Below are 15508 nucleotides of genomic sequence, written 5' to 3' on the forward strand. Positions count from 1 at the left end.
ATGTTAGGGGGCCTTGGTTTACAAAAAAAAAAAATCAGAAAACGAAAAATTACTGGCAATTGAGTTTTTCGGGTGCAGCGGTTCCACCGGCTTACTTTCACGACTAAGAGTTTTTCTTCGGTCAACATATAAAAAATAGAACGATGAATACAATAGTAGAAAAATCGCACGAAACGAAAAATAAAAAAGGGGCTCATCGGAGGACGTTGCGGGTTTTGCCCGCGGCGACGGTGTCGAACTTTGTCTGTGATTTCTGGCTCAACCGCTGTTCTTTTTGCTTCGATTTGGCTATAGGGGTGCTCAAAATTAAATTCTGAATGGATAAAAGAATTTTTACCTTTTTTGGCGGTCAGAGGTGGCTCCAGTGCGACGACAGTCAGCATTTGGCTTCATTCTCCGACGATTGGTTCTTCTTCTCTGGCAGGAGGCTGGCGGCTAGGATTTGGATTTAGTGTGATACAATATATTTATATCAATCTCGCGTTAATCTGAACCATTCATCGCGTTTGATCTCGACCGTTCGATCGTATTTAACAAGAAAATGAATCTGAACCGTTCATCGCGATTTAATCTCGATCGTCTGATCATGTTTAAAAAGAGAATAAATCTAGGTCGTCCACACGCGTGGGATCAATCCTGGATCACCCGCGTGGCATCTCACGTGGCATCGACGTCAGCATGCCTTACCACGCGACGTGCTCCAGTTCGTTGGGATTGCTGAGGGCAGTCCTACGTGGTAAAATTTTTTTTATTTGTACTCTGAGCCCCAGTTTCCGAATTTTTTTAAAAAAACATCCCCCGAACTTAAATTTTTATCCATTTTTTTCAAAATTATTTTCAATTTCATACATAACCTATTTTTTTTATAAATTCAACAAAAATTAAAATAAATTAATTTTAAAAATAATTTTTTTATATATTTAAAATATTAAAATTAATTTCGAGTCAAATTTTAGGTTCGAGCATTACATTATTACATGTTACTTATATATATATATATATATATATATAGGGTCATATCTAGAAATGAAAATTTGGAAAATATGGATGAGACAAAAGAGACCCGGCAAACAAGAAAATAGGAGTAAACCATTTATGTACTGTTTGGCTTGAAAGAAAATTGTTGCCGTTGATATATATATATCTCTCCATGTGCTGAGAAATTATGGCATTTATTATCCATGAGATGGTTGGCCAATTAGTAACAATACATAGTTTTATATATTAGTAACAATATTGAAATGGGTTATAATCTTTACGTATATAATGTTATATATATGTGCATAGTTACATTATAAACAAATATAAAAAATAATAATTTTTAATAAAAAAATGAAAAAATAATAATAATACTCATGTTGTTGTTGATTCATCACATTGTTCTAAACTTACCATTTTGCACCAATTGACAATGTATACTTCAAAAAATACGTATAACAAACGTGCCATCTCCTGTTTCTAAGGAGCAATTCAAGGGCATATATATATATATATATATATATATATATAAGTGATCAAATTTTGTCGTTACTCATGATTAATTTCTTGTTTAATTCCCATTTTGACCTAAAAAATTACTTAAACTAATTAATTAAATTAAATTAATAAATTAGTAACAATAAAAAATAGACATAATAATATTGTTAATTTAATTAATTAATTAATTAAAATTATTTTTTAAATTGTTTTTTAAAAACTCTAAACATGATTTAACTATTTTAGTTTTTTTTTTTAATGAAATTTTGAAGAAAAATAGTTATTTAAAATAAGCAATAAATATCAACGATCAAATTATAATAAAAAAATATTAAAAATTAAATTATAATAAATATTAAATTTTAAAAATTAATTTAATAATTTATTTTTTAAAAAATATGAATAAAATAAAATATTTTTACTATTTCCATCGATATTTCACAACCATATAAACTAAGTTATGAATTGAAATAATTTTTTCTAAATTTAATGATTAAATTGTAATAAAAAAAAATTTGAAACCTAATTATAATACGATGAAAAAACTAAAATGGTAAATTTCCAATAGTTAATAATCGCATAAAGGGAATTCTACAAGACATTGTATTTATTCACTTTTGATGCATTTGTCTCTTAATAAATCATGATTTGTTTCTATATACTATGAAAAATTATTTTTAAAAAATATAATAAAAATAATACTGATTTTAATTCATTGTATTTGGGTATTTCTCATATGCATATATATATACATACTTTTTAATTATTAATAAATGAATAGTTTATTTTTAAAAAATAAATCTTTATGTGATATTCAAATAGTTACTTACTTTAGCGTGATAATTACCTTAATTATTAATTATTGGTCATTAAAATTCATGTACAATACATTTCTATTTAGGGATAGATATTACCTCTTTTTTTTTTTTTCTTTTAAGGGAGAAATATCAAAAAATTGACAAGTAATAACATTAAATTATAACATCTTTTTAAATATATTTAATTGGCCAAATAACATTGTTTATATTAGAGATGACAGTAATACATATTTGGAATAAATTTTACGAAATTCGAATCAAACCTCCTCCTATAAAAAGTAAATTCCTTTTTTAATTCTTTAAATTTGATCAAATTTACAGGTTATTTGATTCAAAATTGACATGATCATTTTATAATATTAATATAAATATAAGTATATCTATATTAAGAAAAAACTTAAAAATATATTTACTAATAATAATATATACTAATTATATTTATCCCTACAAATATGACTATATTCACTATTATACTATAATTAGTATTATAAATATAAATATATCTATAATGATAAAAAAATTAAATATACAAAAATTAATCCAAAAATATATGGATTAAATAAAAAAACTTCCAACTTAATGGGTTAGTGGAAATCATAATTATTTATTCTCAATAATAAAAACATATGTGTGTGTGTGTGTGTGTATATATATGTATATTCCTTTTTTATTGTTAATTCACCATGTTTGGTTTTGTGAAAAAATGACTATAGGGTACTAATTTAATAATTTGATTATAGTTATTAATTAAATATATATGTATGTAAAGAAATCTATTTTCATATTTTTTTTAAATAATAAATGATTTTAATTATGAAATTCTTACTTTATAATTTGTATAATATAATAGCATTTAAATTTACTTTTTTTTGGGGAAAATATAATTGATTGCTATATATAAAATGAATTTATTTAATAATTAAATCTTAATCGGGATAATAAGTTTTTAACCGAATGGTCAAAAGTAAACACGTTAATTTCATTGAAATTTCGGAGAGTTCCAGCTCATCATAAGTCACACACTATTTAATTTAATTTTTTTAAGGAAGACTTTTTGAGGTCAAACAAAAACGTCACCGTTTTGGTGTTCGTTCACAATCTCTCTCGTTCACATTTGATTTGTGCCTTTAAATAGCGAACAAAAATTCAAAAACCACACCGTCTTCTTCCTAGAGAAGAATTACCTTACATTCTCTCTGGGGTGTACCGGTGAAGGAAGAAGGCAGCCATGAGAATTCAAGATCCAGCCACGCACAACAACAACAACGATTCCTCTAAGAATTCCTCTGTTAGTCTCCCTAATTTGTCTCTCTCTCTCTCTTTTTTCTTTTTATAAATATATATATATACATGTATGTATCTGCCTGTCTTTCGTCTGCTTCTGTGTTCTAACGTGCGTATGTATATGTGTACGTATTGATTTTGAATGGAGCACTCTCTCTCTCTCTCTCTCTCTCTCTCTCTGTGTCTTTTCAATTTTAGGTTCGGAGAATCTCTCCAATTTTGTTGGAGAATCATTTGGTATCTCTTTTGCTTTTATCTCTTTCCGTTTCCTCCTTTTCATGTTTGTCTTGTTCGATTGAACGAACATCTTTTTCTCCTGATTCCAATTGAATTTTTTATTCGAAAAAGTAATAATCCAACGAGTTTTCCTAACGCTTGAATCCTATCAAACCAGATTAATTGCTTTTGATCACTTGTTTTTCCGATGATAAATTATTTTGATTAAAAGTAATAAATTATCTTTGTCTTGTTCGATTGAACAAACGCCTTTTTCCTGATTTCGATTTGATTTTTTACTTGAAAAAATAATAACTCCAATGAGCTTTTGAACGTTTGAATCCTATCAAGCCAGATTAATTACTTCTTTTGATAACTTATTTTCGCCAATGAATTAATTTGAAACATTAGTTAAATTATTTTTATAAAAAGTAATAAATTATTTTCTATGTACGAAAAAGGGGAAAAAATATTTTGTTGCTTCAAATGAATTTTCTGATTCAATGAATTGTTTGCCGAACAAACCCTTGACTTTTCACATTAAATATTCATGAATCATGAGATATTATTTATGCTTCCCCATAAATAAATAAATAAAAATAGAAACCTTTTTCTTTGTGCCATCCACTTTCCATACCATGATATTCATGCATGCACATATACATGTGTATATAGAATGTGTATGTACATGCATACAAACGCATATATATATATGTATATATATAACTAGCCGGCTCTTGGTATTTTTTAAGGATAAACTTCTAACCGAGTTTTTACTTTTTTAAGGAGTAGGTAAATCAAATGTTTAATTATTTTCATTATTCACTAAACGACACCGTTTAGACCTTCCACAACCTACAAATCCATGTGCAGGCGCACACCGAACATGGTTATTTTTTTTCTTGTCCTTTTGTTAATAACGTCAAAGGAAAATTAAGGTCATGAAAGCTGCTTATTTAGATGGATTGGAGATTTTCTGTCCAACGGTCACTTTTTTTTTCAGCCATTTAAAGATAAATTATTAAATTAGTTTTAATTTTATGGTTATTATAATTTATTTGTTAGTATTTTTTATTATAGTTTAATTATTAAATAAATTTAATATTTATTTTTTAAGTTTTTAATAAAAAATTAAAATAATTAGACTTTTAAAAAATTATTTAAAAGAATAATTAATTAATTAAGTTAATTAACATATTAATTTAGTTTATTAATCAAAATTATTCTTTTTAAATATTTAAATATGATTTAATTATTTTAATTTTTTATGTTAAGAAATAGAATAAAACTAAATATTTAAAATAAATAAATCATGTTAAGAACTAAATTATATATAAAAAAAATTATGAATAACAAATGTCATCTGCGCTTTTTTAAAATCACAAATCTCATTGTTTATATAAATATGTGTGTATATATATATAAGAAATTATCTATTTATGTTTTAATAATTTGAATTATATATAAATATAAGTATGATTAATGATAGAAACTGTATTGTTTTTTATTTAAATTATGTGCTTGCATGATGTGCACCGTAGAATCAAGAAATTATTGTGTTGAAAAAACCAGCAATTTAGGTGATAGTTGACAAAGCTTCCTTGAAAACTTTTGGGTTTCCACATATTCATATTTACCATATGTTACATTTTCATTTACTCTAGTTTGGTTTTATTAATTACTATGTAATTAATTTAACATTATTTTGCAAAGGTGTTGATAATTAAATTGTTGGTCAACTAAAAAAATTGAAAATCTTCACATCATAAAGTCAAAAATTAGTATGAGTATATTGAATATCATATAAAAAATCAGTATATATGCATATATAATATTATAACAAAAGTTTATAATATTTTTAAATTGTAACCTTGTCATTGTAGAATATAAAAATAAAAAATATATATATTTTTAAAAAAATTCATATCTATGATTGCGTAGTATTAAAACAATATGAAAAATGTTTATTTTTATTGATTTAACTGTATTTAGATTCATAAATTTAATTACTGAAATATATATATGTAACATAATAAATAAATTTTCAGAAAAAAATAAAGGAACTTGACATAATAATTTTTTATAAGAAAAATATTAGACAATAAGTAGAAGTAAATATAGTAAAAAAATAAAAATAAATCTAACAAATAGAAATAAAGAAATATAAGGGAATGCCTAATTTTTCACCATCATATAACAGAGAATTTGCCCACTCTTCTTTTTGGCTAACACTGTTCTACTATGTATATATATGTATGTATTGGAACTTGTAAGCATTGTGTCTACTGTATTTGTTTGAAGTAATTGTTTTTTTTTTCTCAACTTCAAATTTTAAGTATTAGCAAATATAAAAATGATGATAATGATGAAGAACTCTTTTGATGATCAATCACAGATTGATGAAAAACTAGCAAGGCAGAAGGCAATAGATGACTGGCTTCCAATTACTTCTTCAAGGAATGCAAAATGGTGGTACTCAGCCTTCCACAATGTCACGGCTATGGTTGGAGCCGGTGTCCTCGGTCTCCCCTTTGCCATGTCCGAGCTCGGATGGTAAATGATTCAAAAATATACATTTTCATAAGTTTAAAACATCCTTCGTCATCACTCTAATTATTTTTTAAAAAATTATATGTTATAATATTTTATTTTCAAAAAATTATTTATCAGTAAATCTTGAGATAAATTATAAATTTTACAAAAAATAAGATTGTAATACTGCATTTGATTTAAATTTAATTTATTTTTATTTTATTTTTAAATTTCTCAATTATTTTTTTTAAAAAAGAACAAATATCAAATTTGTATCAACTTCAACTGTCATATCAGTTTGTACAAAAAAATTTAGATTCTTTAAAATTTTCTTTATTCATGTAAATATTGAAATCTCATTATATATTTTTTATGAGTGTAAATTAAGTATTATAAGTAGATTATTTCTGATTGTTTAATTATTTGATAATCAGATTAATTCTTTAATAAATGATCACTGTAAGTCAGTCTGACTCAATATAGTTTGATCATTTTTTTTTTGGTTTGTTAAGGTCAAGAGTGAACTAATATTTTTTTTTTATCATCAATTAAATTATTATTCACGATTTAAAGTTCTATTTTAGTATCAGTTTAATCATTGTCCACTTTTTTTTTCTTATCAATGAATAGATCTCTTGACTTATATAACTTAAATGTCTGAATTTGGTATAATACTTATAGGATTGATGACACCAATGAAATTGATTTACATATTTGTATGGTCTTTCAGGGGTCCTGGTGTGGTAGTATTAATCTTATCATGGATTATTACTCTGTATACTCTCTGGCAGATGGTGGAGATGCACGAAATGGTGCCTGGCCGGAGGTTTGACAGGTACCATGAACTGGGCCAATATGCTTTTGGCGAGAAGCTTGGTTTGTACATTGTGGTACCACAGCAGCTTGTGGTTGAGATCGGTGTATGTATAGTCTATATGGTCACAGGAGGAAAATCACTCAAAAAATTTCATGATCTTGTTTGTCCTGACTGCAAGAAGATCAAACTCACCTTCTTCATCATGATCTTTGCCTCCGTCCATTTTGTCCTCTCCCATCTCCCTAACTTCAACTCTATCTCTGGCGTCTCATTGGCTGCTGCAGTCATGTCCTTGAGGTAACGATTATCACCCCTTAATCATTACTTTCTCATTGTGTCAAACAATCGATTGTAATTATACCCACAAAACATTTTAGATAATTTATACATTTTTTTATTTATAAGAAGTTATATGTTCGAAATAGACTTATATTAATATGTTTTCATTTGCAGATTGTTTTCTGTTGTGTTATAATTACTGTTTATATATTACATAATTGATTAATATACAAATTTATACAGAAAAACAAAAACAATAATGGAAAACAATGTTGTTGATATTGTCATTTTTCTTTTGTAGTTATTCTACTATTGCTTGGGCAGCCTCAACAGCCAAGGGTGTGCAAGAAAATGTGGAGTATGGATATAGAGCAACAACACCAGCGGGAACTGTATTCAACTTCTTCAGTGCTCTTGGCGATGTTGCGTTCGCGTACGCTGGACACAATGTTGTTCTCGAAATCCAAGCAACAATCCCATCAACGCCTGAGAAGCCATCAAAGGGACCGATGTGGAGAGGTGTTGTTGTTGCTTACATTGTTGTTGCTTTGTGCTACTTCCCTGTTGCTCTAGTTGGCTACTGGATGTTCGGAAATTCTGTTTCCGATAACATTTTAATCTCATTGGAGAAGCCTGTTTGGCTTATTGCTCTCGCCAACATGTTCGTTGTTGTCCATGTTATCGGTAGTTACCAGGTAAAGATCCTAAATTTTTCTCCATTTTCTGTCAGATTTTGGTTAATTACTCATCAGATTCTGCTCCAGATATATGCTATGCCAGTGTTTGACATGATGGAGACTTTACTGGTCAAGAAGCTGCATTTCCGGCCCACCAGACTTCTTCGTTTCATCGTCCGGAATATCTATGTTGGTAAGTAATACTCCTTTTTCCATCATGATTGATACAGTTTACACCATTGAATAACTAAAATTCAACTGAGATGTATGCTTATTTTCTTTCTTGTAGCTTTTACAATGTTCGTTGGTATTATCTTCCCCTTTTTTGGAGGCCTTCTTGCATTCTTTGGCGGATTTGCTTTTGCCCCAACAACATATTTTGTAAGCCAATATCTACTTTCATCTAATCATTTACGTTGCAATTGAGTTTGATTACTTAAATCTGTCTTTTTTTCCGATTCAGCTCCCTTGCATTATGTGGCTTGCAATCTACAAACCAAGGAGGTACAGCTTGTCCTGGTGGACAAACTGGGTAAGTTTAATTACTTCTTTTTTCATTCTTCATTGATTTCTTGATTTTTTATTCAAGCCCTATTTGAGACATCCCAAAATATGCTAAACCGCCCTCAATATTTTTTTTTTGAACACGTTATGCATGATATTTTCTCAAACAGAAAAATTACGATTTTCAAGTAATATTTATTTAGTGTATCATATCTGATGGAACTGTTTAATACTATATTTGATGACTTGCAAATTTAATATTATATTATACTGTACTTACATTGTCTAATTTTATAATGCTATCAAATGTTATTTTAATTATTAAGTTAAAATCCCCTACATGATTAGAGATCTAACTGATTCTTTTACTGTCTCCATTTAACGTATACAGATCTGCATCGTGCTCGGATTTGCATTGATGATCGTGTCGCCAATCGGAGGATTAAGGACAATCATCCTACAAGCCAGGCACTATGAGTTCTTCTCTTGATTGTCTCAACAAATGTACATGACGGTGAGTAATCGGGGGGATCGTAAAAGAACACAAGAAACAGGAAGAGAATAGGAAAGATTGTTTTTTTGGACAAGATTAATTACAGGGTTTTTCTGGATCATTTGTACCTTTCCTATTTATGTAAGGGGAAACTGGAAAAATTTTCTTCACATGGTTGCTGATTTTCTCTATGTATTAGTTTACTTATCGTGTGCATATATATATATACATATACATATACATATTTTTATATATTGAGGTAAGATTCTGCCCAATTTTTCTTTGTGTTTGCTGTTGATGAATCTCTTATTAAGTTTTGGTTGACAGAATCTGCATCACTAGTTTTTTCTTATTCTGAGACGGATATAACACAAGATGCAAAACTCCGAGTCGTCAACTCTAAAAATGTTCTGCAATTAAAGTTGGATGTTTTTAATGCATACTCACTACTTATTTGATCTTTCATAACTTATTTATGAAAATTAAAAGTTATATGTATAGTTTTTTTTTTTTTTTTGGTCCATTCTCGACAGACGTAGACGTGTATAAGCATACTTCTATTAGATGCATATAAGTTAATATATATATATATATACTTTTTTCATATAATAAATAGACAACCTAATTTTGTATTCATTGAACTGATGACATTTAATAATTTTATTTAATCAGGTAGCTTCTTTGAATTATTTAATGTCAGTTGAGATATTTTATATATTAAATACAAGTTTTTATTTATTTTTGAGAAATGGCTGTCAGTTTTTGGGTAAGTATTAATTGACCTGAAAAGAAGATACGAACAATCTGACTCTTTCCTTTCTATTTCCAGGCCTGCAACATTTATTATTACCTGAAAATAAAAACAAATATATTATTTCTGATTTTTAAAACATTAAATATGGTTTCTGTAATTATCTTTTTTTCTGCAAAAAAAATTAACTTATAATGTCTCCATCAAAGAGGAATCAAATTATTTATAATATAGTTCTATTTTTTTGTAATTATAAAGTGTGGCATATTAAACAATACGATTTATTAATTAGTTAAAATTTATTTTTTAAAATGTCCAAATATTATTTTATTTTTTTTCCGTTAGAAGATAAAATAAAATTGGACACCTAAAACAAATAAAGAACATTAGACATCAAATTATAACTCAAAAAAAAAGAAAAATTATAAACTAAAATATTACAAGTGTCAAATTTCAAGAGGTAATTTAATAATTTATGTTTATATAATTAGATACTTCATCTCACCTACGATCATAATTTTAAATCAACAAGGAAGGGAATAATAAGGACAAATTAGATGAGCAATGCCAATCAAAAGCCCTTGCTAATTAAATATATTATGCTTTGTGTCCAAAGATTCATTGGAATGTCATTATTGATAACATTCTTATGCTCTCGACGTTTGCTCCTCGAGGCGGATTTCCCTTGGCATGAATAGTTAACCCCTATGTTTTGTATTTTCCATGAAATTTCCTTTTTTTTTAACATATATATATATATATACACATATACATTCGTATATGTATACTTCATCGGCCGCTCCATTATATGTATTAGTTCACATTCTCTTCTCTCCACAGACGACGTGCAGAGGGCTTGTGTGCAACATCAATGGGAACTGAACCTCCTGCTGCTCCTGATCAAAACTCTGAAACCCAAAGCAATGTCACAAGTGTAAGTCCTTATATCTATTTACACGTGCAACTCCGCTGACAAGATCGAGTTTTATGATGTTTCCGAGTTTTTCACGTTGGTTTCATTTGTTTGACAAACAGTTTTGAATTCGAAATACATAGTTTTCTAACAATAGATTTGAGTCTTGAATCCGTGAATAAAGATTTCACGATGAGTGAAACTTTCTTTAGTATTGAACCCTTGCTCCGTGAATCATTTCTCATCACACCTTCGGACTTGTTATAACAATATATACATATATATATATGTCATCATGAAACTACTTTGTCGTTTTTTTTTTCTTGAATAGTGAATTTGAGAGATTATGGAGAGGGTTTTTGTGAATGACAGAATATTGAAGAGAAACTAGCAAAGCAGAAGGAAATTGATGACTGGCTTCCAATCACTTCTTCAAGAAATGCAAAGTGGTGGTACTCAGCTTTCCACAATGTTACAGCCATGGTTGGTGCTGGCGTCCTCAGTCTTCCTTACGCCATGTCCAATCTTGGATGGTATAATATATATATATATACACACACACACACACACATACCCTCACTCTTCATTTACACTTGACTGTACACAATCATTTTTCACAACCTACTTTGTCATACCATCATGTAGATTTATTCGTAAAGTTTTCTGAGCGAAACAGTCAACTAATTACATATTTACCTTCGATTCTACAACTATGAATTTATAATTTCACTTGTTAAAAGCATGACCTTAGAAACATCGTACTTAAATTTGATATAAAATTTACTTAGGATGTTATTATCATATAAATGTAAATCCTGTTTGTATCAATCGCTAGTTCCTATTTAATAAAATTAAAATTCAAGCGAGATTTTCACGAAATTTCAGGGGTTCAGGTGTAATAATTCTGATCCTACCATGGGTAATAACCCTATAAAAATGTACTTAAAATGTTATTATCATTCAAATATATATCCTATTTGTATCAAACTCTAATTCTTATTGAATAGAAGTAAAATCTAAAGGAGATTTTCACGAAACTTCAGGGGTCCGGGTGTCGTAATTCTGACCCTATCATGGGTAACAACTCTATACACTCTATGGCAAATGGTGGAGATGCATGAGATGATTCCAGATAGAAGATTTGATAGGTACCATGAACTGGGTCAGTATGCCTTTGGTGAAAAGCTAGGGCTATACATAGTGGTGCCCCAACAGCTGATCTGTGAGGTTGGTGTTGACATTGTCTATATGGTCACTGGTGGGAAATCACTACAGAAGATTCATAACCTTGTTTGTAAAGGTTGCAAAGAGATCAAAACAACTTACTTCATCATGATCTTTGCTTCTGTTCACTTTGTTCTCTCTCACCTCCCGAATTTCAATTCCATTTCGGGTGTGTCTTTGGCTGCAGCCGTCATGTCTGTCAGGTATATTTCTTATTTTCTTACCCGTAAACAATTCCTCTCAATAATTTTAAGTATCGAGACACAATATATATGTATCATAATCGGACAGTACTAACTTAAGAGTCAAACTATAAATAAATCCATGTCAATATCTAACTCAAAACTTCAACAATATGGTTATATAAGTACAATTCCCCAACAGTACGTCGTATAGATACCATACTTGTTGATGCAGGATTAGTATCCTTTAATATCTCTATCTTGGTTATGAAACTATATTACATTATAAGTTGTCGCAAGTTTTCCAAAAACACTAAGTAAAAAATGATAAATCTATTACCTATGTTGTTTTACGGCTCTCTTACGCAGTATAATTCTGTGCATGAACCAGACAAAACACAAGCAGAAGAAGACGCTTGAAACTAGGATCTTAACCTCTAATGACATGTTAGATTCTAACTGGAAACTATATGATATAGGGAGAGTGGTCCCTAAGATAAACAAGGAAATTACAGCTCCAAGTATTGTGTGGAACTAACATTCCTTAAAATAAAAATGACCAGCTAATTTCATTTTGTTTCATTGAGTTTCGTATATGCAGCTACTCAACCATTGCTTGGACGGCTTCAGTTCACAAGGGTGTCCAACCAGATGTTCAATATGGCTACAAAGGCAAAGATGCAACAGATACAGTGTTTAATTTCTTCACTGCAATGGGAGATGTGGCATTTGCCTATGCAGGCCATAATGTGGTCCTGGAGATTCAGGCGACAATACCCTCCACGCCAGAGAGGAAATCAAAAGGACCCATGTGGAAAGGAGTGCTTGTGGCCTATATTATTGTGGCCTTCTGCTACTTCCCTGTTGCCCTAATTGGGTATTGGATGTTTGGCAACAATGTCGAAGATAACGTCCTTATCTCCTTGGAGAAACCTACATGGCTTATTGTGGCTGCTAACTTGTTTGTTGTCATCCATGTTATTGGAAGCTACCAGGTTGTGGTTCGTTTAGGATTTTGTTCTTGTTTCCACAAGTTAATGAATATGTAACATGTTTCCTGATTCCAGTTTCCACTTGTTTTTACTCCTCACAGGTATACGCAATGCCGGTTTTTGACATGATAGAGACTGTTCTGGTAAAGAAATTGCATTTCCGACCCACTAGATTGCTTCGTTTTGTCTCTCGCAATATATATGTTGGTAAGCAAACATATACTAACTCGATTAAAATCAATCTACCCTATTGTACCGTTAAGATTGGAACTTAGTGCCGTATGAGATAATAGCTCCTAATCTAATACTGTATCACCTATCAAGTCACCTCTATGATCCTTAATTATGTCATGAAGGTTCAAAAGAACAAAATTCTATATTTTGGAGCAGCTCTTATTCGCCAAAAGATATAATTTGGCTTTCTAATTTCAGCACTCACAATGTTTGTGGCCATTTCTTTCCCTTTCTTTGGTGGTCTTCTTGGATTCTTTGGAGGATTTGCTTTTGCCCCAACAACATATTTTGTAAGTCTAATCTATGGTTGCTTAATTTTAGCACAATGAACTACCCTATGACTAATATAGACTTCAGAAAATTTGCTAATAAAATCTAATCCTACCATTCAGCTTCCTTGCATCATGTGGCTTGCCGTCTACAAACCACCGAAGTTTGGCTTATCTTGGATTACCAACTGGGTATGTTTGGCATAAATAATAATCAATCTCTGCAAACAGAAAGTCAACCAATGAAATCTAATATCTTTACTTGTCAAATTTCAGATCTGCATTATACTAGGCCTCTTGTTGATGATTCTGTCACCCATTGGAGGGCTAAGGAATATCATACTCAAAGCCAAGGACTACCAGTTATACTCCTAAACCATCAGTCTTCTGCAAGAACCCAAGCAATTCGCTCCTAAGTTCAACATAAAGATTAATGTGAATTTGTGTAAGGGATGCAATCAGAGTATGAAATGTCAAACAGTTAGTTTTTTTTTTAACAGGAAGATAAAATGCCTTACCAGACTGCAAGAAGATTCCCAGTAGGCCTTAACGATTTTCCTTGCTTCAGACTCCATTGTGCATCTTGTTCTTGGTGTAATTTGAGCTTGTGTGCCGTATGTGTTATCCTCTCGTAGTTATTGATTGTGCATATTCGATCATGAAGGCAATTTCAGTTTTTGATTGTCCATATTTGTCATAGGCGGAGAAGGTAACTTCAGAATAGCAACAAAACATGGCTTTTAAATCATATAATAGCAGCATTCTACCAGGATCATTAGGATACTCCATCATGCAGCTTAAAATCAAAGATTGGAGGATGTCCATATTATGACTCCAAGACAAAAAAGGAATGATAGTGAAACATGCAACCAGCATCTTACTAAATCAAAGCTAACAATAACCCCAACTTCCTAACATTCAATCAGTTCCATATAGCTATGATAGCAAGTCGTGATATGACGGACTGAAATAAGACAGAAAACCAGAGGTCAAGAATCCTGCTACATAGTTCTCGAGCCCCTTCTACAACCCTATCTAATCCTCACGTAGCTACCAGAAGATACATGAGACAACAATTATTATTCAGATACAATGCAGCTCACACTTGTAGACTAAGATGTCTCGTATTTCTCGAAAATGTGATCCAATTGATGATAAAGAAACAGAGTTCTTGGTTTAGTTCTCCACCTCAATGGTAGAAAAAAAATGATTGATCAACTTCTATTGAGTTTGACTCATAATGATCAGTTATCAAAAAATTACTATAGTTATTAAATGACTGAACAATTGGGAACAATTTATTTATAATATAATTAAAACTCAAAATTTTTCCCTCACTTTAAATGCTGAAACAATCTACTAGCGGGTGGCGTTATTTGCCTTCATTATGCAATCTCACTTCTTTGTATAATTAAAGACAAATGAACATAATGCAAAACCTTTTTTGGTTTAGATTGAGACATACCCAGCACCAGCTACAATGAAAATGCATGTTCTTGTTATTTAAGACAACAAAGTCAATCCATCCAACCAAGTATAAGTAACTTGGTTTCTAATACCATAAGCAATATCAACTGTTCAACCAGCAACTAACTTCTTAAATAAAAAAAAAAAATCCCAAATACAGAATGTATGTCTGGAACAAATACATCAATTTTTGTTGAATTTGTTTAGAAACCTAGACTTAGTTAAAATATAAAAAAATTCATTTCCATAAAAAAAATTCATTTCCAAATAAACTCTAAATAAGATTATAATACATTTCATATTCTATCAACAATTATAGAATTCAGGAGTCAATTAAGATAGGTCAAAAGGGAAGTTGGTCCATTTATTTGGTTTCTATC

General features: G+C 29.9%; 2 protein-coding genes across 2 annotated transcripts; both read left to right on the top strand.

Moving 5' to 3' along the window:
• Window positions 1–3424: 3424 nt before the first annotated feature.
• LOC110825585 (lysine histidine transporter 1) lies at window positions 3425–9371 on the top strand. The gene is made up of 8 exons (XM_022056052.2): window positions 3425–3582; window positions 6190–6347; window positions 7057–7440; window positions 7724–8117; window positions 8187–8292; window positions 8389–8480; window positions 8563–8631; window positions 8995–9371. The coding sequence occupies exons 1-8, from the start codon at window positions 3523–3525 to the stop codon at window positions 9091–9093; spliced, it is 1362 nt and encodes a 453-aa protein (XP_021911744.1). The 5' UTR covers window positions 3425–3522; the 3' UTR covers window positions 9094–9371.
• Window positions 9372–10482: 1111 nt separating this feature from the next.
• LOC110825584 (lysine histidine transporter 1-like) lies at window positions 10483–14347 on the top strand. The gene is made up of 8 exons (XM_022056049.2): window positions 10483–10781; window positions 11133–11293; window positions 11804–12187; window positions 12768–13161; window positions 13260–13365; window positions 13591–13682; window positions 13785–13853; window positions 13938–14347. Exons 1-8 carry the CDS (start codon window positions 10719–10721, stop codon window positions 14034–14036), a joined length of 1368 nt encoding a protein of 455 aa, XP_021911741.2. The 5' UTR covers window positions 10483–10718; the 3' UTR covers window positions 14037–14347.
• Window positions 14348–15508: the final 1161 nt, after the last annotated feature.

Source organism: Carica papaya, chromosome 1 (assembly GCF_054855325.1).
Source record: "Carica papaya isolate Zhongbai chromosome 1, ASM5485532v1, whole genome shotgun sequence".
Lineage (NCBI taxonomy): Eukaryota > Viridiplantae > Streptophyta > Magnoliopsida > Brassicales > Caricaceae > Carica > Carica papaya.

What these genes read in the sequence shown, in the direction of transcription:
- LOC110825585 (XM_022056052.2), top strand. Translation starts at nt 3,523, where the DNA reads ATGAGAATTCAAGATCCAGCCACGCACAACAACAACAACGATTCCTCT. An exon ending in GCTGCAGTCATGTCCTTGAG is followed by an intron (nt 7,441 to 7,723) that starts GTAACGATTATC and finishes TTTCTTTTGTAG; the next exon opens with TTATTCTACTATTGCTTGGG. An exon ending in ATGTTATCGGTAGTTACCAG is followed by an intron (nt 8,118 to 8,186) that starts GTAAAGATCCTA and finishes ATTCTGCTCCAG; the next exon opens with ATATATGCTATGCCAGTGTT.
- LOC110825584 (XM_022056049.2), top strand. Translation starts at nt 10,719, where the DNA reads ATGGGAACTGAACCTCCTGCTGCTCCTGATCAAAACTCTGAAACCCAA. An exon ending in GCAGCCGTCATGTCTGTCAG is followed by an intron (nt 12,188 to 12,767) that starts GTATATTTCTTA and finishes TCGTATATGCAG; the next exon opens with CTACTCAACCATTGCTTGGA. An exon ending in TTGCCCCAACAACATATTTT is followed by an intron (nt 13,683 to 13,784) that starts GTAAGTCTAATC and finishes CCTACCATTCAG; the next exon opens with CTTCCTTGCATCATGTGGCT.